The sequence below is a fragment of the Watersipora subatra genome, chromosome 4 (assembly GCF_963576615.1).
Source record: "Watersipora subatra chromosome 4, tzWatSuba1.1, whole genome shotgun sequence".
NCBI lineage: Eukaryota > Metazoa > Bryozoa > Gymnolaemata > Cheilostomatida > Watersiporidae > Watersipora > Watersipora subatra.
The window spans coordinates 63,985,157-64,012,425 of NC_088711.1; the positions used below are offsets into that span (position 1 = coordinate 63,985,157).

A 27,269-nucleotide genomic window follows, 5' to 3' on the forward strand; every position below is an offset into this window, starting at 1 on the left:
TTGTACTAAGCCGACAAAAGTCGCTCCACTAATGTAAACCTTTCAGCTCTGGTAGATACGTCCGTGCGGCGTGTTATGATTTATAGGGTCGGCTTATATGTAAATTCATACAAATTTTCTCGGCAGTTTTTTAGGACTGGCTTGAATGCAAGATAGGCTTATATATGGGGACACCCGGTAGGTCAAATTAGGTGATCCGCTCTGAGAAACTGGTGCATTGCAGCAGACTATATCTGATTCTGTCTGTTATAGCCCAGTCGACTGTCTGTTATAGCCCTAGTCGACTGTCTATTATAGCTCTAGTCGACTGTCTATTATAGCCCTAGTCGACTGTCTGTTATAGCCCAGTCGACTGTCTGTTATAGCCCTAGTCGACTGTCTATTATAGCTCTATCTAGTCGACTGTCTGTTACAGCCCTAGTCGACTGTCTATTATAGCCGTAGTCGACTGTCTATTATAGCCCTAGTCGACTGTCTGTTATAGCCCTAGTCGAATTGAAATCCCTTCTGTCAGAGGGAAAAGAGGCCGGTTACCAACAGCACACTTCTCTTTATGGCAACCTCCAGAGGGCAGCCAAGGAGACTGAGAGGTACAGCAGCTTAGGTATGAAACTTTGCTTCTCCTTATTTCATTTTCAAGGTCATCAATATGGTTGGTTTATCTAACTATTTGATGTTCACCCTCTAGGTACTTATATCTACCCTCCAGGTAGTTGATATCTACCCTTTAGCTATTTTATATCTACCCTCCAGGTAGTTGATATCTACCATCCAGTTAGTTTATATCTACCCTCCAGGTAGTTGATATATACCTTCCAGGTGGTTAATATCTACCCTCCAGGTAGTTGATATCTATCCTTTAGTTATTTTATATCTACCCTCCAGGTAGTTGATATCTACCATCCAGGTAGTTTATATCTACCCTCCAGGTGGTTAATACTTGCCCTCCAGGTGGTTGATATCTGCCTCCAGGTCCACAAGCACTGATTCCTTCATCATAACTTGACTTTCCCTCTTTTATATCCTGCGTATCTGACCTTATTTCAGTCAGGGAAACATGCAACAGACGAGTGAGAGTCAGAAGAACCACTGACCAACTGGCTAAAAGTGTTGCCAAAAGGCTTTCTCTTTCAGAAGTTGTTTCCCTTGTTGAGCAGCTGCAAGATCTCATCTGTCAGATTAAAGACGCAGATATGCTGCAGGTATTTGCTTTTACTAACTACTCGCAATGTTGTTCTCTCCTTGGTATCGTCGTTAGAATTTTTGGAGATGCACTCTTTAACATGAAAGTTATATATAAACAAATGCTTTTGTAATCTAAATAGTCGAACAATACAAGCTGACACAACCTATGAAAGGTTGGTAGCTTTTGGTAGAAATGCTACCTACAGCACATCATCAACACTCTGTAGTCTGCTTGTATTTGCGGTGATAGCAATCTGCTATATGTATTTGTTCAGGATCTAGTTAGCAAAGCTCAACAGTTTATGGAGGATACTAGATCAGCGCTTCTCAAGTCCCCCTCCAACCTACAGGCTTTGATTGACTTGCAGGATGTAGGCATAAGTCTTGACTTGGATTTGCCAGAAATCGGAGATCTAAACAGAGCTATTGAACAAGGAAAGTGGCTGAAAGAGGTATGTTTGCATTCTTTTCTTCTCTGGTAGAAATTGATTTTTTCAATGTAAAAGTGAGCTACAGAAATGTGTGGGCCACAGATTATGTAAAAATAGTGCTAGTATGTTTGTTGCTGAAGTCTTGACCTAGTTCTAACAAAGAATAATGCCCTGGAAGCCTGGAGATGGCCATTTACTCTTGTGTGTTTGATCTAGGCATATTGCTTATTATTTAACCATTAAACTTACATGATTGCAGCCAATTATAGAGCACAGCAATTTGTGTCTAAGCAGAGGAGATGCTCCTGCAATGTAAATAATCCGTTCCGAGGATGTTTAGGCTGTAGAGATTTTACGTTATACGAGCGGTAAAATACATATAAATTGCCTAATCCATTCCAAAATCACCCCAAACTCTCCACCTTAAGCCCTTCAAACAATAAGTCTTTGCTTCTTTCACTCAATTGTGCTGTTCGATATATTGACCATCTCGCAGATTCGATCAGTAACCGTATTTCTACAGACTTATATTTGCCAGCATCATCTTTTTGTCTGGACGTAACACATCGAACACCTTAATCAGACAGCTTTTCAGAAATTCTCCTTCCGAAACTAGCTGAACTGATTTGGTGATCTCTTCTGCCACATTAAAACTTGCTTTCACAACAGCTTCACATTGCGTGGGTGAAAAGGTCTGCTGAATGCCAGAATCTTCTTCAACTTTTTTTCTTTCTGTTTTTTATGCTCTACATCCATGTCTTCCAGGCTATCCTTATGTTTTGTCTCAAGGCATCATCTTAGATTGAAGTCTTTAATTACACCCACATTAGCTCCACAAATGAGACACGAGGGTTTGCCGGCATTGTCAGTAAACATACTCAGCCTTTCATTGGTTATTAAAGGCTCTGTTTTCAGAATCAACTTTGCTCTTCCGTGACGGATATCTTCGACTAACAGCTATCTGTGTAATAATTATATTTTAATATCTAGACCTAATTAATGAGAGAAATACACTGGCAAGGCAGCTGAAGCTTTACATTGTGGGATCTGCAGCTCTGTTCAGTATTGCTTGATATCGATGGGCTATGAATAATGATCATGTAGAATTATCTTGCGGATCAGATATAATTACATGGCGGCTGTATTAGGCCCGCCTGCCATGAGTTTTGACACATGTGTAGTAGGCAGACAGTACTGGGGTAGGATAGGTGCAATAGAGAGATACAGGTGCAATAGAGAGATACAGGTGCAATAGAGAGATACAGGTGCAATAGAGAGATACAGGTGCAATAGAGAGATACAGGTGCAATAGAGAGATACAGGGCAACTTACTTTAACATATACTAGGGTAACTTTAAACATTTATTCTCACTTAATTCTATATTAATTTTATTCAATTATATTTTTTTTATTTTTTTTTGAGCTCTTAACTTTTACTTTCAAAATGTTTCCACTACAAAAAGCCTTGAACATAACACGTAGAAAGTTACTTGAAGTGACAAAAACAACTGATTTATTGTTTTATTCATTATTCTCTACCCTGTTATGCGTGTTAAGAGGCTCCATTTTCATTCTGGCCTCATTATAGAGATTACGAGCTTTGACACCTTTTTTAATAGTATTCTTTCTCTAGTGGTTCGATTGATATATCTTTGCATTTTATACGTGTCATATGCGCTCATGCCTTTTCTCTATAGTGAATGTATCCAACCTTTTATTAGTTATCTTTGCTAGATGTTGTCATCTCTTTATCTTTCGCTAATTATGGATGAGAGGACAACAGCACACCGAACTGTTGATTATTGGTTAAAATGTCATCTTTTAGACGCTCAAGTCTTAGCGTTGATGCAGTATTTGATTTTGGCGTAAATTCTGTTGATCGTCTCTCACCTATGCATTTGTTGAAGACTCATTTCCAATGTATTTAGTGTAGACTTTACCATTTCTAATTCAAAACAACTATTCAATTCAAGGTCTGCTTCATGAATATCATCCTAGTTAGCCAAGTCCACTGTGCCATCAATTCATTTATTATTAACCTTTTAGGTAGTTGATTAGCTTATAATCCTGTCATCATTCAGGTGTCAGACGTGTTGGAGCGTGAGGAAGATGAGCTGGCTACGGTTGAGGAACTTGAGTCTTTGGTTACTCGTGGAAATGCTTTTTCTCCTCACCCAGAGATTGAGAAGGTTCTGACAGAGATGAACCAGATCCTCACCGTCGGACAGAGCTGGGAGGACAAGGCCACTGTCTGCCTCCAAGCCAAGTAAGGCGTACGAAAAGTACATTGTATTGGTGGACTAGGTCAAGAAATAAAAAATTTTTTTTTATGTCTCTCCATCTCCTACTACATCATCTCTTTCATCTGATTACATGTTTTATAAAGTGTTGCATTCTTTTACCTATTTCAGCCCTAAACATACACTCAGTGCAATTGAAGCATTACTCTCGGAAAGTGAAGGTGTGAAAGTATACCTAAGCAATATGGAAGCGCTGCGAGAACAGACCCAGCGCTCTATGGACTGGATAGGCAAGGCAGAGTCCTTACTCAAGTCGATTCCTCATCCCGCTCTTGAGCAGCTGAAGAACCACGCTAGCAAGGCTAGGACGCTCCCCGTCAGGCTTGATCTCCTTGACAAAGTAGGTCCAGTTTTAGTACGGTAGATATTCATATATGAGTGAATTTAGAACGCAACACAATTGCCCAAACTAAGGGATCTGGCTTATACAAGCATAACTGATTGAAAGCTAACGAAATGAAATTATGCTAATTCAATTTTAATTTTGCTTCAACTTCAAATTTCGCTTATATATAAGATAGGCTTATGCGCGGGAACATACGGTAACACATTATTAATCTTTTTTATTAATAACTGGTACGATATATATATTATGGCTTTTATTCCTCATGCTGCTCTCTTTCCTTTACCTTTTTCAGCCATAACTGTATGTGACAGTCTACCTCGGTTGCTCAGGACGAGTGTAGATTGTTAGTCGTGGTAGATTGTTTATGTCATCTCATGCTTGTACAGGTAAATGTTGTGATTGAGGAGGCGAGTGACTGGAAACACGTTGCGTGTAAGCATTTCGTAAAATACCAATCAGAAGCTAACCTTCTTGAGGTGCTTCTTCCTCGCTTCACCAATATGTTTCTCCCTAAACGACATCTGCAGAAGAAGCAGCAGCGGGTACTCAAAGAAGAGAAATTTGACAGCAACAGTTTAATTGACAATGTTAGTATTGTGTAATAGCTCTGTGTGTGTGCTTGACTGTTGCCTTGACCTTTGCTAATCTCATGACCATTCAAGTGAACTCGCTTAAAGGAGTGCAATATTTTAAAAGGCATGAAAATATACACACCACTGAAAATTTTTAAACTCTCTTGATAGAAAAACTCAAACCTTGCTCCTCTTTTAATAAAAAACTCAAACCTTGCTTCTCCTTTAATAAAAAACTCAAACCTTGCTCTTCCTTTAATAAAAAACTCAAACCTTGCTCCTCCTTTAATAAAAAACTCAAACCTTGCTCCTACTTTAATAAAAAACTCAAATCTTGTTCTTCCTTTAATAAAAAACTCAAACCTTGCTCCTCCTTTAATAAAAAACTCAAACCTTGCTCCTCCTTTAATAAAAAACTCAAACCTTGCTCCTCCTTTAATAAAAAACTCAAACCTTGCTCCTCCTTTAATAAAAAACTCAAACCTTGCTCCTCCTTTAATAAAAAAACTCAAACCTTGCCCTTCCTTTAATAAAAAACTCAAACCTTGCTCCTCCTTTCATAAAAAACTCAAACCTTGCTCCTCCTCTAATAAAAAACTCAAACCTTGCTCCTCCTTTAATAAAAAACTCAATCTGTGCTCCTCCTTTAATAAAAAACTCAATCTGTGCTCCTCCTTTAATAAAAAACTCAAACCTTGCTCCTCCTTTAATAAAAAACTCAAACCTTGCCCTTCCTTTAATAAAAAACTCAAACCTTGCTCCTCCTTTAATAAAAAACTCAAACCATACTTCTCCTTTAATAAAAAACTCAAACCATGCTCCTCCTTTAATAAAAAACTCAAACCTTGCTCCTCCTTTAATAAAAAACTCAAACCTTGCTCTTCCTTTAATAAAAAACTCAAACCTTGCTCCTCCTTTAATAAAAAACTCAATCTGTGCTCCTCCTTTAATAAAAAACTCAAACCTTGCTCCTCCTTTAATAAAAAACTCAAACCTTGCTCCTCCTTTGTTAACAAACTTTGCTTTTGCAATAATTTCTCATTCTCCCTTACAGTGTGTAGTAACAGCCCATTTTCTATCAATTATATCACTTTGTTTTTATTGCATTCTTCATCAAGCACTGTTTGTTTCAATGATATAATTCAATCGTGCTTGTACTCAACTTTTACTCACTGTGAATAATATGACAAAGGAACGCAACTGATGGTTGCGATGTTGATTGTTAGGCCTTCTCTACTACTGACATGTATGAGAAGGCAGCACAAGCCGAACTAGCCAATGTCGCAGACCTCAGACTCTCTAGCGATCCAACAACTCAGCTCTGTGTGTGTGGCGTCAAATCCGCTGCCAAGATGTTTATGTGCGTCGTCTGCAAGCACTGGCAGCACTGTGAGTATGAGATTTTACTAGATTACGAGTATAATAATCCTTCACTTTTTTGCGGTCAATGGGGACCGGTGTTCCCTGTGATAAGTGAAATTACGAATAGAAACTAATTTTTTAAAGTACATGTATATGTATGTGAGTACATGTATATGTATGTGAGTACATGTATATGTATGTGAGTACATGTATATGTATGTGAGTACATGTATATGTATGTGAGTCTATGTATATGTATGTGAGTACATGTATATGTATGTGAGTACATGTATATGTATGTGAGTACATGTATATGTATGTGAGTACATGTATATGTATGTGAGTACATGTATATGTATGTGAGTACATGTATATGTATGTGAGTACATGTATATGTATGTGAGTATATGTATGTGAGTATATGTATGTGAGTACATGTATATGTATGTGAGTACATGTATATGTGTGTGAGTACATGTATATGTATGTGAGTACATCTATATGTATGTGAGTACATCTATATGTATGTGAGTACATCTATATGTATGTGAGTACATCTATATGTAAAGTATACGTATGAGCCAAAATTGAACAATAGAACACTTAGACTGCTTTCTAAACATATTATATTTATTTCCTATATAAGTAAGTAAATTGAAGTTATCTTGAGTGACCTTCAGTTTATATTTCAACTTTAGTCTCAGTATTTTAAGCCAGAAACTACACTTAAGTAGTACGGGAGTAGTTTAGACTTCATCTTGTCCATGTATTTGTACTTGTGATTAACTGGGTTCGTTGTGAAAAGGAAGCCATATGTTTATAAATCTATTTTATGTATATATATTCATGTATTTTAATTTCTTTTAATTTATTTTCTTTAACAAACATCTTTAACCGCCAAGTGCTGAAACGATGAAAGGTAAGCCGCGAAGTAGCGAGGGATTACTGTAGTGCATGTACAGCCTCATAGACTCTCGAGACCCACTGAAGTACTGGTCGTATGTTTTCACTTGACTAGCGTGATTCGTATACTGTTTGTCGCTATCGTGCCAAATCATGCTAAATGGTATCATGCTAAATGGTTAGCTTTTTACTTTCCGGTAATTATTTTCTTGGTCTATTTCTTTTTCCTCCAGCCTATGTACATGCAACCTATGTACATGCTGCCTATGTACACGCTGCCTATGTACACGCTGCCTATGTACACGCTGCCTATGTACATACTGCTTATGTGCTTGCATCTCATCTGTTGTGGTTGACAGATAAATGCAGCGACTTGTCTAGAAATCAGAATGAACGGTCGGAAGTGGAAGGCTTTGTTTGCTCGGAATGCGTGAGGTCAAAGCGTCCGAAACTGAAGGTTATATTGCAGCTATTGGTCTCTTTACGGAAGATTCCTGCAAGGTAAGGTAACTCTTATGGCGCTAGATCATCTTTATATCAGATTCAGAGTAGCTGCACCCCTGTGCAACATCCATATGTTTGTCTTTTGGTTTTCTATTGTTATGCTTGTAATAGCTAATATCATTACAAACATACAGTGCAGTTCAGCATTTGGAATTATGCGCTCTCTGAGATCTGAGGTAATTTTCCAATGAAGAATCTAATGTAATCGAAAAAAACTGTTTCTCAACATTTAGTTTTGATAACTTTCATCTGCAAAAAGAAGCAGCCTTTCTTGCGCATGTTTATATGATCTTTATATGGAGTGAAATCTTTATGTCTTCACTCAGTAGTTTAACAACAAAGACGTTCATTGTTCAACAAGACTTCATTGTCATGCTTGCATTTCCAGATTAAAGGCTGGCTGGCCATCACCGTATGTCAGTGTTATTCACACAATACATAGGTGATCGTCTCTGATAGCAATATTCACACTATTACAAACCTATTCTTGCTTACATCAGCTAGTAGTCCACGGCATAGAGTTCTCATGATACAATGCGGTCAACTGTCATGAAAGAAAATATAGATCGAGCAATTCGCAACAACCCATCACCATCGCTGAAGTGGTACATGTTTGACAGGCTGTCGTGACTTACGGTGCGTGTAGTCGACGAATAATCGTTGAAAAGACAACCCTGACATATTACCGGTATAGTGTAAACCAGTCATAGGACATTCAACTAAAATGTACCTTTTAGTTGCATCTCCTTATATGCATTCGGGTGCATCTTTCATTTTGTGAAGGAATATACTGCGAGGCTGGAGAAGTCCGAGTTATCTTGCAGCCTTCATCGGATCACACATGTTTTGCAGGTTCCTCGAGGGAGAGGCACTGCAGTCACTGACAGAGAGAGCCCTCAAGTGGCAAGAACAAACTAAATGTTTCCTAGGCCGCACAACGTTTTCATCTCTTTGCAAAAAGTTTACAGCACTCAAGAGCAAAAACCTCTATTGGGCAGTAAGTTGTTCTCTCTTGAATAATTACAGCTCATTAGTTGTTCTCGCATGAATAATTACAACTCATTAAAAGGACACTCTTGCCGATGCCTTTTTGCCTGCAGTAGAGTTGAAATTCATCCATTTAAAGGTCACAGTGCAGTCATATCATGCCTCGCGTGTGTGATATCCGTATACTCCACATGTATGATATACATATTACACCCAGTATTTGCGTACCTCATATGTATGATGTACATATCTCACCCAGACTACACGCTTTTCCTTCAAAATCATATGCTTCCACGTGTGAGTCAATGTTGATATTAGTTATATCGACAACCAACCTTGGCTGAATAACTGGCTGCATAGCATGAGTTCCTTATTTTTTCCATGCTTGGCTAATTTCATAACAAACCTTACAATACTTGGTCATCTTTCTTGTATAACAAAATGGGTCATCTTATGCCAACTGGTTTCAAAATGGCCGACATGTAGGAATTGAGACCTACATTCTTGTAGGAGCAAGAAGATGATGAACCTGTGAAATCTCCTTTCCTTGACCACGACTACATCACATCCTCTGTAATACTACCCAAAAGTATGTTGAGACATTTGACTTTGTGCATGAATACTCTCATTCTCCTACATTGCCTGTACAGTTCATCCTTGGTTTTTGAACATCTCAGACCTCGAGTAAAACAAAGATGTCAAGATTCTTTTTGTTTTGATTTGAGTGTCAAACAAAATTCCGAATTCGAACATCTCCGAGATAAACGAAGTTACCCAACAACGCGATTCAATTACCGACTGAAGCTCTTTATAGAAATTTTAATCTTACAGATGCATATGATGATCTGTAATAATCAGCCATCATATGCAAACTGTATTTTGTATCTTTAGTAATGCCTTAGTGTATTATTTTATTTTTATAAAGTACATAATCTTTTACACTTTTATTATATACAAAATCTGAAGAAATGAGGTTGGGGTACGAGTTTCTACAGAAACAGCAACTCATTCCCCAACTTGGTCTATTTAATTAAGACAGTGCGCTTCATATGTAGTACTTCCATTTTTAAATATACTGTTTATGGTGTAAATATACTGTTTATACTGTTTCTGGTATAAAATAATTTATAATTGCCTAATGATAAATTGTGCGACAGATAGTAGAACTATTAAGTCGTGCGCATTTCATGAAAAAAAGGTGCACATTTCACCAGTCTATGGCATTGTCCAATTGCCTGGTTTCTGTAATAAACGTAGAAGTACTAAAGAGTAATTGTTTCTTTTTTGCCGATTCTACGGGACTCTGACGTTTTGGACACTTATAATGAGTACTTTGGTATTCCAACTGATGTCCAAAGCAGTGAAAGTAAAGGAAATGACGATGGTATTTTTCTAATGATTCTTATAAGATTATTACAATGTTTAATTGTAAGAATGATTATTCGATTTTATAAGATTATTATAAGATTTAGTTATAAGAATAATCATTCGAATTTATGAGATCGAAGTATATACTGACTGATGGTGTGCAATTTGTTAAAATCTAAATACCAGCTAAAATCTGTTTAGATTTTTAAATTCAGCATAATATCACAACTTCTTGATATTGGTTGCTATGACCAATGATATACAGCCCCCAGCCTGTGTATATTACACAGCAGCTTGCCATTTTACTTCTAATATTGCATTTCTCCAATTGCAGGGGAGAGATATAAACATATAATCTCTTCCTTTCATTATTGCTGTTTGTTGTACATAATAACACCCAGTACATTACAGCTACCATTGCAGTTCTCCTATTGTACTGCAGTGCCATTTGACTGTTAATATTGCATTTCTCAACCAGCAGTACTCTTTCTTTTTCCATTATCACTTTGGTCGTGGGCTGTATGATAGGGGAATTTCTAGTTCAATATACTGTTTATGGTGTAAATATACTGTTTATACTGTTTCTGGTATAAAATAATTTATAATTGCCTAATGATAAATTTCTATTTTTTGAATAGATTAAAATTGTCTACAATTTGTAATGGAAAAACTCATTTTGTTATTCAAACAATTCACTCTCACTACAGCCATCTGTAATGGATTGAGGTCGAAAACCAAGGCTGTATTTTTGCTTACATTGCCAGCATTCTTCCATTTATTGCTTATAACATTACAGTAGACGCTTCTATATGTATACATTTTTTTCTTGCGCGACCAAAGGGGTGAGTTTGGAAACATATCGGAACGGATTAGGCAATTTACATGTATTTTACTGTTCTTATGACGTAAATTTCCTGGAACAGATTATTTATGTTGTAGGAGCGCCTACTGTATTATGTTATACATATATATATACGCCAGCCATATATGTAGGCGTCTGAAAACCAATCAGGATCACAGCGCTGTAGTTGTTCTTACTTTCTCAGAGAGTTCAGCTGTTGCTCTTGTACCTAGTTTCTTTAAACAAATACTATATACGGTATATAGCTTCTATTTGTTATCATCAGAGGAGCACCCAACCTTTGACATCCCTGACCTAGAGCCTGATGATGAGTTCTGTGAGACACTTGATGCGCTGCTCCTCGAGGGGCGCCTCTTGGAAGTCACGATGGATGAACTTCCTGTTCTTGACAAGTTTAAGTTTACACTCACCCGCTATAAGCTAGATGGACTCGCCGTTCCTCGAAAGGTTGGTGTTTTTGCTCTTGAACACCTCCCATCAACACTATATCTTCTAGTGTTGTCATAAAAATTTAAACAAAACTGGAAATATTTATTACTTATGTAAAGGAATTCTGTGATGAACTGTTAGGGAAAGTCCAAGCTGCAACTACTTCTTTGTGTTGGTCAGATTCAAGATGAACTGCCAACATCTTTGGCTCATTTCTAGCATTGGCCAGTGTGTTGAATAACTTCTGTGTGGTACGCTAAGTCATAAGTACAGTGGAACCTCGCCTTACGACTTTAATTTGTTCCAGTGTTGGCATCGTAAGGCAAAATATTTGTATAGAGGGGTGTATAAAAGGGTGTATAGAGGGGTGTATAAAAGGGTGTATAGAGGGGTGTATAAACCATAGTAATTATCTCATGCGAACACCCCTGGTGAAAATCATCAAAATTTTATATACATACTGTTCATATTAAAAATTAGTAACAAAATAATATGGTAACTTTGGTAACCATAGTTACCTACATTAACTATTTTATGATTATGGTCTGCAATAAAATGTAACATTACAATGTACTATGTGCAGTACGTACCGTAGGCAGTTCTTACTTTCGAGGCAGGCGTATAACATAAACGTAAATTCAACTAAATTGTAGAACAGGGTCATCGTAACCCGAGGGTGCACTGTACTGTGAGCTAGTCATCGTAACCCGAGGGTGCACTGTACTGTGAGCTAGTCGTCGTAACCCGAGGGTGTACTGTACTGTGAGCTAGTCATCGTAACCCGAGGGTGTACTGTACTGTGAGCTAGTCATCGTAACCCGAGGGCACACTGTACTGTACTGTGAGCTAGTCACCGTAACCCGAGAGTGTACTGTACTGTGAGCTAGTCACCGTAACCCGAGGGTGTACTGTACTGTGAGCTAGTCATCGTAACCCGAGGGCACACTGTACTGTACTGTGAGCTAGTCACCGTAACCCGAGAGTGTACTGTACTGTGAGCTAGTCACCGTAACCCGAGGGTGTACTGTACTGTGAGCTAGTCATCGTAACCCGAGGGTGTACTGTGCTGTGAGCTAGTCATCCTAACCCGAGGGTGTACTGTACTGTGAGCTAGTCATCGTAACCGGAGGGTGTACTGTACTGTGAGCTAGTCACCGTAACCCGAGGGTGTACTGTACTGTGAGCTAGTCATCGTAACCCCAGGGTGTACTGTACTGTGAGCTAGTCGTCGTAACCCGAGGGTGCACTGTACTGTGAGCTAGTCATCGTAACCCGAGGGTGTACTGTACTGTGAGCTAGTCATCGTAACCCGAGGGTGTACTGTACTGTGAGCTAGTCGTCGTAACCCGAGGGTGTACTGTACTGTGAGCTAGTCATCGTAACCCGAGAGTGTACTGTACTGTGAGCTAGTCATCGTAACCCGAGGGTGCACTGTACTGTGAGCTAGTCACCGTAACCCGAGGGTGTACTGTACTGTGAGCTAGTCATCGTAACCCGAGGGCACACTGTACTGTACTGTGAGCTAGTCATTGTAAGCCGAGGGTGCACTGTACTGTGAGCTAGTCGTCGTAACCCGAGGGTGTACTGTACTGTGAGCTAGTCATCGTAACCCGAGGGTGTACTGTACTGTGAGCTAGTCATCGTAACCCGAGGGTGTACTGTACTGTGAGCTAGTCGTCGTAACCCGAGAGTGTACTGTACTGTGAGCTAGTCATCGTAACCCGAGGGTGCACTGTACTGTGAGCTAGTCGTCGTAACCCGAGAGTGTACTGTACTGTGAGCTAGTCATCGTAACCCGAGGGTGCACTGTACTGTGAGCTAGTCACCGTAACCCGAGGGTGTACTGTACTGTGAGCTAGTCATCGTAACCCGAGGGCACACTGTACTGTACTGTGAGCTAGTCATTGTAAGCCGAGGGTGCACTGTACTGTGAGCTAGTCATTGTAAGCCGAGGGTGCACTGTACTGTGAGCTAGTCGTCGTAACCCGAGGGTGTACTGTACTGTGAGCTAGTCATCGTAACCCGAGGGTGTACTGTACTGTGAGCTAGTCATCGTAACCCGAGGGTGTACTGTAATGTGAGCTAGTCATTGTAACCCGAGGGTGTACTGTACTGTGAGCTAGACTCGGTAAAAGAAGTGTGCAAACAAGTTCATAATATGAAAAAACAATACAATAAAGTCGCAACGAGTTTCTAGACCTTATAAAAACTAGTATTATATTATAATATTAGTTTTTATAAGGTGTCCTAAATATTTGGTATAATATTATATCATAATATTAGTCCAAATATTCAGGAGAATTAAAATAACTAATTATATACAGTCGAACATGGATAACTCGTCCACGGATAGCTCGAACACATGGTTAATTCGAACATTTCCTTTGGTCCATTCCCACGTAATGATAAATTGCTATAGATAACTCGAACTCAACACTGTTAATTCGAACTGTTTTTTTGCCCAACAGCTACCGAAACGGTTGTTTTCGCTTTAGAAAATCACTTTATTCAAAGCCATAGAGGTAAACTTCATCTTTTCGTAATTCATAAGCGTCGTTATTACCACCATCGGCAAAATATTTTTGTCAACGACTTTTCTAAAAGTTTGGTGAAATTTGATTTATACTGCGATACGATGAATAGCACGGGCTAGCCGGGTCACGCGCGCAAGAGTTTTCGCCACGCACATACAAAACAAAAATCGCATGTTGTTTTGTATGTGCGTGGCAAAAATCCTTGAGTGCGTGACTCGGCTAGCCCGTGATGAATAGTTTTCCGACGTTGATTCCGTGTTGAATCAACGTCGGAATGTTGAATGTTTAAAACGTCTCAAAAAATGTTGTAATTAAACGTATACGTTGTCTGAGCTACAAAAAACTATTCATCGTTTGACCTAAACACAGAATACGTGTGTACATTCAATAAGTATCTATTAAAAAAGCGTGAGTGATATAGAATGTACCGTAAAACCTCGTAAAACTTCTAATTGAACTGCCTCGGAGTGTTGCTCTTAACGAATCCCAGGTAAAGTAAGGTAATCTGCATAAACTTCAAGAAAAAATGGCAAAATTGATCGTGGGTAAAACCCCCAAAAAAAAAAATGTCTTTTCTTTTGAGCATTTCAACAACGATCAAGTTTTGCCAATGTCAATCTGAAAAACGTCCTGGCAATAACATCACCTCAAACAACAAACCAATCTCAAGTGATAGAAAAATCTCTATACTTTTTCATGAAAACGTTTTAAACTTTACATTAGAAGCATTTAATTTGAAACAAGCCATTTGTGCTTTTGATTTATATTATAGTTTGTATATGTACATGTATCTACTAATAAATAAGTAAATATATGGACTTGTGACAGTGCTCTGATAACTTGAACGCTCTGATAATTCGAACACTTTTGCTCGGTCCCTTGAAGTTCGAGTTATCCATGTTTGACTGTAATTTATCAATAGAGAAATCTTTATTTTATAAATTATTAGTGTCAAATCTTTTATTTAGAATATAAACAGTAACTATTACGATTGCATTAATGTGAGGATTTTTCAACATACAGCATAAATGTAGCAAATGTTTTACTGTGGACCCGAAAGAACTTCCAGTATACGACGCTAAAAGGTCTTTAAAGCATACAGTTATGTAAGGAAAATGAAGAAGTTGGTGAAAATTTAAAAAATAGAATAAAACTTGGAAATAAAAAGTAAGATATACGCTCAACTCAATTAGTGGAAACTTAAGTCAGAGTGTTACCCTGCATATCTCTATCACAGCTAGCTCTGAAATTACATTTCCCTTTGTGTGTCTAAAGTAGAATGAGAAGCAAAACTTCTTCATTGAACATCACTTTGGTGATTTAGTTTTTACATGTAATTTGCTTTTCTATAAGTAGTTTTTTATGTTTTCTAGAATGCGTTTGCTTTAATGCTAAATTTCCAAGAAATCATCATGGATGTTTCAGGCTGTGGAATAAATTCAATGAGTTACATTGTGTTTTATGAAGTTTTTGCTCCATGATGGTTTCAATATATGAAGCAGATCTTGGAACGAAAAATCTTGGAACAACTTTTTGTGTAGAGTTTCAGTTGTTTGTGCATTGACCCATATATGAAGTCTAGTGCTTTAATTGTATGTACATTGACCCATATATGAAGTCTACAGTTTCAATTGTATGTAAATTGACCCATATATGAAGTCTAGTGTTTTAATTGTATGTAAATTGACCCATATATGAAGTCTAGAGTTTTAATTGTATGTACATTGACCCATGTATGAAGCTGGAGAAACTTTGTCTTGTTTGGTTATTTTATAGCATCTTTCTTACGAGACTATGATAACACTCGCTCTGTTTTTGACTTTGAATTCCTTATTGGTTTCGTAGCCATCTATTGTAGGGTTTGCTTAGCATAGATAAACTCTCACCAGCATGTATGTCGGTTTTATTTTACCATCCTTTTCAGTTCTAGAACTATACAACGCAATCTATGCTAATGCAATCTATGTCTAGTTTAATTCACATTCTTCTATTACGAGTACAGCAGCGCCGCAAGCCACCTGTTAGAGAAAGTCTCATGCAAGAGCCGGTCATCACGAGCACAACTGGTGAAGTCATGTCAGAGCTGAGCCGAAAGCGCAAAACACGGAGCAGCAAAGGTAAACCTGTCTTTTTTCTCTCAATGCTTCCATCTTTCATTCTTTAAAAGAAAATGTAGTGCCACGGCAAACAGGTTTTTCACACTTGCAGATTACCATGTGGCTAGATATCACCAGCCAATGTTTCTCTTAGATGTTGCAATCAGAAAGTTACTGCAAGTACTTTTCCTTGTTTCTATGGTAACGTTATTAATCTCGCTACCTAGATTAGTAACAACGATAGCTCAAGTACAACAATGGCGGTATAAGTACAAGCAATCCCGTGGCCCCACCTTCTATTGGTACGTACCAAGGCCTTGGCCTGATCCTTCATGCCATGGTGTTTAGCTTGAAATGGCTCGCTGTGGCGTGTGCCTGGGTGGACCGTGCGAACATACATGTAAGTGGCTTGTTTTCATACCATATCTAGGAGCCAAGAAGAGAAAGAAAGCACCAAATGAACCCAAGAGCTCAGTAGAAGAAGATGAGGCAGTAGAGGAAGAACAGTGGGGAGACTACGATGAGCTGTGTGCTGCGGCAAATGGTTGTCTCAAACCTGATGGTTAGAATTATCTTCCCCTCTATGACATATTTTTCTCCGTTGTTGTTTCTTATAAATCGGTAACTATTGATGCAGGAGTACATAATGGGACCTGGTGCTTTCGACTTTTACTTTCTCAGAGCAGTCATAAATTGTTTGTCAGTGGTACTAACTTTCATTCAATTATTGATAATTGATTCCAGAGCTCCTATGTTTTATGCCAAGTTATCAAATCCATAAACTGACTTAGAAATCTGTTGATGGCTGCAATGCAATATGAACGAACTTGTTAACTTGCACTCACTCTTTTAACTCGGTCAATAGCCAACTATTAAACAGCTGGAGTTCCACTCAAGTCTGGACATTAAGTACAGTAATACTTCAACTTACGAGTGCTCTAACGTACGAGAAACTTGAGATACGAGCCAGCTTTTAAGCACGTTTTAGCACTAACATACGAGCAATGTTTGAGATATGAGCACGTGAGTCAGTTGCGAAGTATGCCAGAGGTGTTTCATGAGAACAGCATCACTCTGTATTTTTCAACTACTCAGGTTATACTTTTATACCGTGTTCTTTGTGCGCAATTTTCAGTGCAGAATTATGTGAATTAAAAGTATGGTGCGTAGACCGAAAGTTTGCCAGTAAAATGAAAGTTAATGGAAAGAAAAAGCAAATGATAACAATTGATATTAAACAGAAAATTATTGTAAGATATGCGAAATGTGTATGCGTGATTGAGCTAGCTCAGCAATATGACAGAAATACATCCACAATTATAAAACTGAAGGGTTATATTCAGGGCATTTAGTTTGCAAAAGGACTAACCATAATGCGTTTCTAAACGACGCAGCGATCTTCACGACCGCTGATGGAGAGACTGCTCAGGCATTGGATAAAAGATAAACAATTGGCCGGTGACAGCGTAACTGAAACGATGTTTCAATGAAGGCGAAAAGACAGGTGGTTAAAAGGCGAAAAGGCCTATGTGAAAAGGCCGGTGCTATCTATAAAAATAGACTTTCGGACAAGTTGGCTAGTGGTCGTGCATTAACCCTTTGTGACGACACCAGTGTTCGTTCTATCCGCAACACGTCGAAAGGGTGACAAAGGTAAACGTCCTTAGATAGGTTTATCTTAAAATGGCCGGCTAGTCGTGAAAGCGAAACAAAGGAAAAATTAGCTAACCAGCGAGAAACTTCCAACTATGAACGCCGAAGAAATTTTAATTACATTAAGTTAAAAATGAAAGTTTGCTTTTAGGTTTGTTTTTTAAAACTTTGATAAAATCCAAATTTATCAAATTCAACTGTTGTAATGAAGGATAACACTTATATCTCCCTCCCTGGCAAATGCTAGCATTAGCTGCTACTGTATACAACATGTATTTAATTTTACATTTTAATTAATCACATTTCTTTGCATTATTTTTTATTTGTTGCTTTTTGAAAGCATGTGGTAAGTTAGGGCAATAACCAACATGTTTTTTCTGTTACAATATCTAGTTTTGAGTGTTTTATTTGCATTTTTTAGAGTATAGAAACCAATCAGTATATGTTTAATTGTTCTATATATAAATAAATTGCACCAACATGCGAGTAAATTGACATACGAGCTGTCTCGGAACGCATTAAGCTCGTAAGTCGAAGTATGACTGTAATTCAAACTAAGGCAGTGATAAACTCACTACCTCCCTTACCTGTCCATCTCACTATGCAGGGAGACTTGAGAATGTCCTTGATTCTGTATCATCAATCAAATTTGACACTGGGCTATTCTATTTCATTTTCAATGAGCTTTACACGCCTTTCACTTAAATCTTAATCTTTACTATAATAAGAGCCATGTCCGTCCTTTTGAAGCCAGTTGTACATTGTAAAGGATTCACTGCCTGCCACGCTATCACCTGTTGTCACCTGCACCAATCACTCGCCTTACAGGTTTTAGAATTATTCTGCATACACATATGCTCACATCTGACAAGCTCTCCCAAACTGACTGCCAGAGTACTAGTAGATTATTATAAACCAGTAGATTTTTATAAGTATTTTATAAACCTGGAAATAACTCATACAGCAGGTGGATATAGTGTATTCTATGCCATCGATACAAGCTCTTCCTGTAAACTTTGTAGGCCTTCTCTGGGGTGCATGCGAGAAGGCCTCTAAAGATTGGCGTTATCTCCCAAGTCCTGTCACACTGCATTTTTAGGTTTGTTATTCTGTTTTGTTTGTATGTTTTAGATGAGTCACTATGCTGGGTGCAGTGCGGCAGCTGCGAGAAATGGTTCCATTTAGCATGCATAGGAGTGCTTACCAAGCAGCTTACAGATGATGACTATACATGCGATTCGTGCAAGCCTCCTGTTGATGGCCTCTCCTCGCCCGATGCTGATAAAGAGTTGTCCGCTTTTGATAAAGAGTTTGACAACAGGGTTGCTGATCATTTCGGGTTCTCTGACAGTGTTAATGTAGACAGATATTCCACAGATTACATTCTCTGCGAGGATAGATCAATCAATTCAACTGACCTATCTGACGGGAAGCAACTGGAAGATGCGTTGGACAAATACTCAATCATTGAGGGAAAAATCCATTCTCTCGACGGTATTCACCAGAGCATGTCCATGGAATGTACATAGCGCAATGAACCAAATGATTCTACCTGAAAATCTCAACTACATATGCCTTACTTGTCACATACAACGACTCTTAATGCGTTTTGTATATTTTTTATCAGTTTTGCTATATTTAAAACACCATACTTTCAGTTTATTTATTGAATATTGTGCTGACACGTTGCTTGTACTACAATCCTGTTTAATTATACCTTTCTTTCACGTATTATGATTTACTCGTTTGTAATAATCCTCAAGCCTTATTATTGCACTCGTTAGAGAAAAAAACGATTTTTACAGGAAAACTCTCTGTAGCGATGCCAAAACAGGTGGATATCAAACAAAAGCTGTCAGTATGAGAAAGTACATTTATAATTTTGAGATTTGAGTTGCATAGCCTGGTTCAGATTGGACACTCCTAATGCAGCCTGCGTGTCATCATTGTTAACATTTGTCAAGTAGGACAAAAAGGTTGACTGAGCCAATCATTTTTATTTGTGTCAAACTGCCTTTAAACAGATGTCCAGATATGCTTTTATTAGTTTCGCTACTCGATGAACAGACCTTACCAGCTGAAGACTATCCACAAGACCGCCAGCGAGTTTGCATGGCTCGACTGTTTTACAATGGGCAGACAACAAAGCAAGAGGACCTTGCTGAACAAAATAACATTTCCAATGCTAATAGAATAAGACCGGTAATAGAGAATACTCAGAATAATGAAATGGCACTCGTATCGCTTTCAGATATATTTACAAAAAATATATATACAGATAGTGATAAATGCAAGTACTATATTATACTCTTCAGTAAGTCATTAATTTTATCGTGACGACATCCAAAATCACCGCCATCCTTGAAATGTTTATTTTTGTGACGCCACCCACCTACTGGTCTGCCCAATTTGAAATGATGCAGAAAGTCATTGACTTGGGTGAAATTGGTGCTGTCAGCGGTGAATATCTCATGCACTATATCTTCCAAACAGACCACATTATATTTTCCTGCAAGAGACACCAGGCTTGGATAAATAGCTATTGATCATGTTTTACAAACAAGATAGATGGCCCCTTACCCAAAAAAGGTGATTGTCAACAAAACAAAGGTATCACTGGTACTGCTACCCATAACATACACTATCAAACAAAGGTATCACTGGTACTGCTACCCATAACATACACTATCAAACAAAGGTATTACTAGTACTGCTACCCATAACATAAACACTATCAAACAAAGGTATTACTAGTACTGCTACGCATAACATAAACACTATCAAACAATGGTATTACTGGTACTGCGACCCATAACATAAACACTATCAAACAAAGGTATTACTAGTACTGCTACCCATAACATAAACACTATCAAACAATGGTATCACTGGTACTGCTACACATAACATGAACACTATCAAACAATGGTATTACTGGTACTGCTACCCATAACATACACACTATCAAACAAAGTTATTACTAGTACTGCTACCTATTAGAAACACTATCAAACAACGGTATCATCCCAAAAGCATTGAAGACTTGAAGTGGACAGTGATGGAGATGTGGACGCACCTAAATACTTCTCAATTTGGGTGTTATCTGAAAGAGGACCTCTTTGCCTGCCCCCTACTTTTCCATGCCCTCTCTTGAATATCAAGTCCTTCACTATCCGAAGATTAGGGTGACCCCAAGTTATATAAGGGTCGACCATTGCCAAAAGCGTTGTTGTTGTTTTGTTTAACCTTAAAAACACACCTTCCTCTTGCTTTGCTAATCGCAGAAGATTGAGAAGTTTATTGGCTTTTTCTGGAGTATCTCTAACTCTAAAATATAATATCAGTGCAAAATCACATTAATTAATTACCACCACAGATTGATCAAACTAGAACCAGTTTGTTTCAAAAGTAGATTCTTTATTCACTGAACCAATTTGTCAAAAAGGCTTCCTAAATTATCCCTGTCAACATTTTGGTCCAGTAAACATTAATACACAAAACAAGCTTCAGTGGCCTGGCAAGTAAACAAAAGGTCAGAAACTACCACACTGCCCTCTGCGTTAGAAAAGCGTTAGTTGCTGATATTTTACAGATCCACTTCCCTCCACTAACGCAGAGAGCAGCAGACCAGCAACAACAAAAAAATGTTCACAAGTTTCGATGTTTTTTCTCTCATTTCCTAATGCTTTTTGGAAGATGCGGTAGCAGTCCACATATTTTGCAAAAATGCTTCTAGGGCAAACAAATAAATACTTCTCACAAATAACTTGCCTATAAAAACTCTATGCATCCAAACATTAAGCCATGCCAGTGACAAACAATTTATTTCAAAGACTAAACAACTTAATGCTATACCTGAGAAAAGCACTACTTCTTCTCTTATGAGGCCTTCGCAAAGATAGACTAATATTATAGCGAAAAATGGGCCTTTCGGTCAATATAATCACGGGCAGGTTTTTAATAATCTAATCGTTTTTATGATCAAACTAATTTTTTTTCAGGTAAGAATTTTCTATTGTCTGCCAATGCCTACCACGTTGATCAATAATGTGACATGACTTTTTTGTTTTTTATCAAGTCTGTTTGACTTTTATAAATACAGAACATACAAACTTTCAATTTTAACCTGCTGAAATCTACAGTGGTTCTTAGATTAACCAAAACACGATAAAGTTGTAAGTACGGCTGTACCGAGTTTGTAGAGTCACACTTCATAGCCTTTGCTGCTCTTGAAAATTCAGTCTGTAAACAGCTTATTAACTGTTATACAAAATACAGGGCACTACGAGATACAAACCACTTGAAATACAAATCTTTCAGAATACGAGCTCAAATTTAACCAGATTTGTTGCATGAAATATGCGTTTTGAAACGAGAGCTTGGCTTGCGTGCCAGTAAGTAGAAAGACCAAAGATTTTGGTTAAGAATTTTCCGGCTAAGTTGTATAGAGGTATCATTTTCAATCGGATCGAGTTTGTGAGCATCAATTGTTTTGTGCGTCGTAATCGATCCCATTATGTGTTTTAAATAATAGGTTTTTTCATAAGGAACGCTCTCACTCAATTATGCTGTATTGTATAGCCCATATAATGATGATTGGAGTTATTATAGGATGGGTTAGGATCGTTTTAAAGGATGCCAACAGATTACACATATTCCCTTATTGTAAATGGGAAACTATTGTTTAGTTTACGAGTTTTTTCAGATTTCCATTTTAGGTCAGGAATGGATTAAACTGGTATCTCAAGTTGACATTGCAATATGAAATGGTGCCAAAGCCTATTTGAATGATTCTAAAACAAATGTGAGCTGTCAACTTTTTACGTGAGGTAAAATCTACACGACTTGTAAAATTTGCAGTGCTTATGAATGCTTCCATTCTGTAACTAAGTATACAAACCCTCGTATTCGGAGTACAAATGCCAAGTCACCCCTTGGCTTCGTCTTCAATTTTTCTGGCTTTTTGAATTCTCTTTGAACTCTTACATTGTGCCTTTCAGCTTTCTTGTTCTCCTTCACAAAACGCTCTGCCCGTCTAAAGAATGTCTTTTTCGACCATAGTCGTCCCTACCAAAAAACACAACATTTGATAATCGAGAAGTTATTCGTTTATTTGTTTGTGTTGTTACAAACAACAGAACCAAAACCTCCAAATTCATAACAAACTAACCTTTAGCTTGCGTGATATTTCCTTATCACGCAATGCTTTGGCCTCCAAATTTCGACGCCGCTTTTTTAAAATATTTTCTTTTACTCTTGGTAATTCTTCACCCCTAAAATTAGCAGGTGACATGCTTAATAGAATCAAGTGAAACCGCTAAATCAAGTTTTTGGTCTACTATCTTAATTTTGTATACAATACATGGGCCTGAGTAACAACTGTAGCGATATAAAATTGTAAAACATTTACAATGTGTGAGTATAACAGGGTAAAAGACTAGCAAATGGGCAATGCAATTTTACAAGAAAAAAACATTGTACCCTATAAACAGAAAAACATATACAAGCAAAGCAATTCTTACTATAAAATAAAATCGACAATCATATTACTTAAAGATATGATAGAACAACAATTTGTAGGCTGTTGTGTGATGTGATTCTAGGATAAACAACTACAAACTAAATTATGCCCTATGAGTAAACGATTATGTAAATTGCTCTAGATCACAACAGCGCAAAAACAATGCTAATGTCAGCATTGATAAATGGCGATTGCATAAATTTACATTGCTTGAACTACTTCAAAACTAATTACGAGGATGTAACAGATTAGAAAGCTTGCAAATAGCCTCAAAAGGCACTTACTCCATTGCGTACATCTGGATGAACGGATACACCCGAAATCCACAGTTATTTTACTTGGTTCTATTTTACGTACCTGACCAGCCGTAAATATATAAAGAGAACTAGGCTGTGCTCGTGCGCTCCCAGTTCTATTATTTATAACAATATCCAAATAGACCTGAAAAAGCGTGAGAATTGCGTGAGATTTTTGCCCCAATTTCCACAATTTTTTACATACTATCATTGATACATGAATTGCCACAAAACCAAATTTTATGCATTGTCCCACTTTTTGGTTGGCAAACCTGCAACTTAATAACAAGCACTACTGGTGTTCCCCCTTACCTAAGCTATCACGGTACTTTACCTCCCTTTGCCTGCCTTATTTCTCATTCAATACTTTACAATAACTGCCCTAAATATCTCAGCTGTAGCTTTCAAACCATGATCACAAAACCAGGACCAAATTTAAATTTACCTTGTGTAATTGTTAGGACATTACAATGGACAATCAATGCATTATATTGTGAATGAAACTTACTATGTCATTATAGTATTATACATGGCTGGTTATTTATGGACATACCTGCCAACACTCACGCATTGGGCGTGAGACTCACGCAATCACCCCAAAGAAAAAATGAAAATGCGTGAGATTGTTGCCCCAATTTCCACAATTTTATATATACTATCATTGATACATCAATTGCCCCAAAACCAAATCTCACGCATTGCCCATCTCTTGGGTTGGCAGGTCTGTTTATGGAATATTTACATATTAGGTTGACTTGCTTAATGTATAATTCAAAGATAATACTTTTGCTCTCTATACATATATACTTGGGACGTCTTTTACCAATTCATTGTAAACTCAGTACTGGAATAAAAAACATTACAGTGAGAACACAACAGGAATAAACTACAACAAACTCAACAGTAACTTGCTAAATTCATTTAATAACTTCTGCAGTCATTTAAAAACCCTTCCTCTGCAATCTTTTAAAATAAACTATTTTTACAGAGCTTTTATTTATCTACCTTTTGTTTAAGCAATACTCATATCAATCCTCAAGCTTTTTACATATTTTATGCTTTCAGTTTCAACATTATTATATTAGTTAGACTATTCATTAGTTTTTGTTAGACAATAAGTTTTTTTGTACAGTGCTTTTTAGTTAGTTTACTTGCTGTGGTACTTTGTGGAAAACATGTGTTAAAATATGACTATTGATTACCACAATAAAGATTCCTCATACACACGTATATAGATACGCCTACAAGACATTGCACCTATGAATGGTTACCCTTACAAGTGATTTTGCCCACAGAAAATTACGTCTACAAGCTGAGAGATTATGCCTACAATCTAGGATACTACGCCTGATATCCTAACTGTCTGATGTATAAAATAAGGAATGACAGGATGAATGTATGTTTTACGTGTGTGCGCACAGCATGCGCGTCTAAATAAAGTATTTTTAGGACAAATCCTGTTATCTTTCTCATACAAAAAATGCATCAATAAGAAAAGTACAATACCGCCACAAAGTAGATAATGCATGTATGGGATATAAGTTTGTATACAGTATATGTACATATATAGTATACAGAATATATAGTATATGTTATAGGTATATGTATATATGTTTACACATGCACACACACATTTTCCACTAAGAATTAAAACACACACATCAATAATGCCAAAAAGCTATTAAATTGCATTACATGTAGTGATGAGGAGTCAAAGCAATGTTTTTATTTTTATGGTCATTAAACAAAACACCGCATATAAACTTTCCTTGAGTAGGTTATTAGACATCATGGTAATTTTAAGGCAAAAAATTTTTTCTGAAGTTGAAACCATATTTTTACTGACTCATAAAGTGAAGAAAAATAAGCACATGGGCTTTTGAAGTCGTTGGTCTTATACATACAGACACATGTTGATAGCTGAGTATTTCTATATATTATAAGCAGCCTATCACAAAAAGTGATCCATTGTTGATCAATATATTGTGGCATAACTTTGGAGGCGTTCATCTATCTCCTATTGTCTATCATTATGTTCCAGTTTTACGTGGAGCCTCCCTCACAGCTGGTTGAGATTATCATTCATAAATTTTCAGGAAGATTGTTTGAATGTCTCTCCATCACAAATTTACCACAATGCGAATGCAATATAACTTACTGTAACTGAATAGTACATGTACATCATTTGTTTTCCATAATAAGGAGTTGTCAAATCATTATTAAAACAACTTTCATGTCATCAAGTTATGTTAGGCCCATGGATAGTATGTATGTATGTTGTAAAAGATGACAGCATAGTAGTAGAATTGTTTTGTTAATAGCCAAAACCTGGTGAATTAAATACATAAAACGTTTTCAACTACTGCTCATGCTTCAAATGAATTAATTTTATTAAAAATATAAAAATATTTATTTTTATTCCCAATAAAAATATGCTATCAAATATATTATACCAGGATATTGTACTACTAATCATTAGTTGGTTTACTACATCTATATCAAAGTTGTAATTCTAAATCATGACAATTTGTTGTCTAATAACTGCAAAACGTAGAAAGATGTGGAATTTTTCATAATGTTATTTTTGTCCCGCGTGTCACAGGTGGTTGCCTTCTTAAACTTGCCTTGGTTGCCTTGGTTAAACCTCACAGAGCTATTAAACTTGGGCATGAAAACAAAACAGTATGTATTTCTATTAGAAGAATAGTAGAGATGTGAGCTTGTCAAACAATAATGTCATGAGTCCAAAACTTCAGAAGATTTTTGCAATTGATCACAAAGCAGCTTTTCATGTCGAATTATGGTACCGCGCGTCACACCAGCTTTATTGTTTAATAATTCTTCAATCCATTGCATGACAAGGATGAAACTTCATTAAGTGATAGTTAGTGTCAAGTGTTTTTTAAAACAGCATAAATGACAGCGAAAGTTGACACCTAGGCTGTAAAGTATGCGAGGGAGCATTCAAATGTCCGGAGCGTCACAACCAAGCCAAAAAATGGCCTTGCCCTACAATTACTTTAAAATAAAAGATAAAGTAACAGAACAGTAATAAATTTTTCCATTTCATTATTGTTGTTTTCTGGCCAATCAAATGCATGTGTGACAGGTTTGGGAAATTAAGTCAGTCATAGTTTGTCAAATTGTTTGCTACACTCCTAGCAACAAAAATTTGTGGCTAGGAAACAGATAAACAAAGCGGACCCCAACCTGCCATAGGCACTTGATTTGGCAGTAGTGTCAAATGATTTTATATGTACAATAATGTTATTTATAGTGGCACCGTTGCTTTATAGTAGTAAATGCAGTTACCCAAAGTTTTTCCTTAATAACTAATACATCGTTGTGTCGTTTGGTTAAGGTAGAAATGTCTTCATTGTGGTGAAGACCCATGTAGAGTTTTGCTGATAATCTCATGATAAAATTGGAACACAGCGATGTGTAAGCTTAAAAAGTGCAAGTTAACAAACCAGTTGGGAGGATGAAAGGATTATATTATGTTTGGTTTTCAAATTGTTAATTGGTCTTCTAGCAACAAATTATTTGCTGCTCAGCAACCAAAAACTGGATTGGTGACCTTGACCTGGAATAACTTGCCATTGGTTGCAATTTGTTGAAATGTTAAAAAAGCATAGATATATATACCTATGTAAAAAAGTCATTCGGGCATAACTCATCTGGCTTTGTTCTATTTGTTACTGCAACAGTTGCTAGGTAACAGTCTCAAATCCACAGATCGTATATCTCTTGCTTTCCTGTACTAATTATAACTAAATAATAGTATTTCATGATTTTATAACCATTAAATTAGCACATTTATTTTTAGCAGTTGCTAAAATACATTTGTATATTTAGCATTTTGTATAATATAAAATATGGTGAGCATTTCAACACAAATGTATAGAATATTTGTATGTTTT

General features: G+C 37.1%; 2 protein-coding genes across 3 annotated transcripts in view; one reads left to right on the forward strand and one right to left on the reverse strand.

The window, feature by feature from the left end:
• The window catches only part of LOC137392903 (lysine-specific demethylase 5A-like), a 34,347-nt gene extending 15,084 nt beyond the window's left edge, over positions 1-19,263 (forward strand). Inside the window, exons 18-31 of the mRNA XM_068079263.1 lie at positions 485-604; positions 1,048-1,202; positions 1,461-1,637; positions 3,698-3,882; positions 4,028-4,256; positions 4,649-4,849; positions 6,061-6,223; positions 7,459-7,600; positions 8,456-8,600; positions 9,101-9,179; positions 11,086-11,267; positions 15,786-15,900; positions 16,310-16,441; positions 18,664-19,263. Of these exons, the coding sequence (XP_067935364.1) occupies positions 485-604; positions 1,048-1,202; positions 1,461-1,637; positions 3,698-3,882; positions 4,028-4,256; positions 4,649-4,849; positions 6,061-6,223; positions 7,459-7,600; positions 8,456-8,600; positions 9,101-9,179; positions 11,086-11,267; positions 15,786-15,900; positions 16,310-16,441; positions 18,664-19,061 (2,423 nt within the window). The 3' untranslated portion in view covers positions 19,062-19,263. The remainder of the gene's footprint in view (positions 1-484; positions 605-1,047; positions 1,203-1,460; positions 1,638-3,697; positions 3,883-4,027; positions 4,257-4,648; positions 4,850-6,060; positions 6,224-7,458; positions 7,601-8,455; positions 8,601-9,100; positions 9,180-11,085; positions 11,268-15,785; positions 15,901-16,309; positions 16,442-18,663) is intronic.
• Positions 19,264-19,770: 507 nt separating this feature from the next.
• Positions 19,771-23,357, reverse strand: LOC137392904 (large ribosomal subunit protein uL30-like). Of its 2 annotated transcripts, none has more exons than XM_068079265.1 (5): positions 23,338-23,357; positions 22,703-22,805; positions 22,433-22,599; positions 20,792-20,859; positions 19,771-20,041 (listed from the first exon to the last, which is right to left on the reverse strand). In XM_068079265.1, the coding sequence occupies exons 1-5, from the start codon at positions 23,349-23,351 to the stop codon at positions 19,830-19,832; spliced, it is 564 nt and encodes a 187-aa protein (XP_067935366.1). In that variant the 5' UTR covers positions 23,352-23,357; the 3' UTR covers positions 19,771-19,829. The 2 variants fall into 2 exon arrangements, with proteins under 2 accessions (XP_067935366.1, XP_067935365.1); XM_068079264.1 differs by having other exon boundaries at positions 20,609-20,859.
• Between the last annotated feature and the right edge of the window lie 3,912 nt (positions 23,358-27,269).

Bases quoted from the DNA above. Each gene is read 5' to 3' on its own strand.
- LOC137392904 (XM_068079264.1), bottom strand. The intron at 20,860-22,432 runs GTTTGTATACTT...ATTATATTTTAG, and splicing joins TTTGTACTCCGAATACGAGG to AGTTAGAGATACTCCAGAAA. The intron at 20,042-20,608 runs GTGCGTCCACAT...TGTCTCTTGCAG, and splicing joins CCAAATTGAGAAGTATTTAG to GAAAATATAATGTGGTCTGT.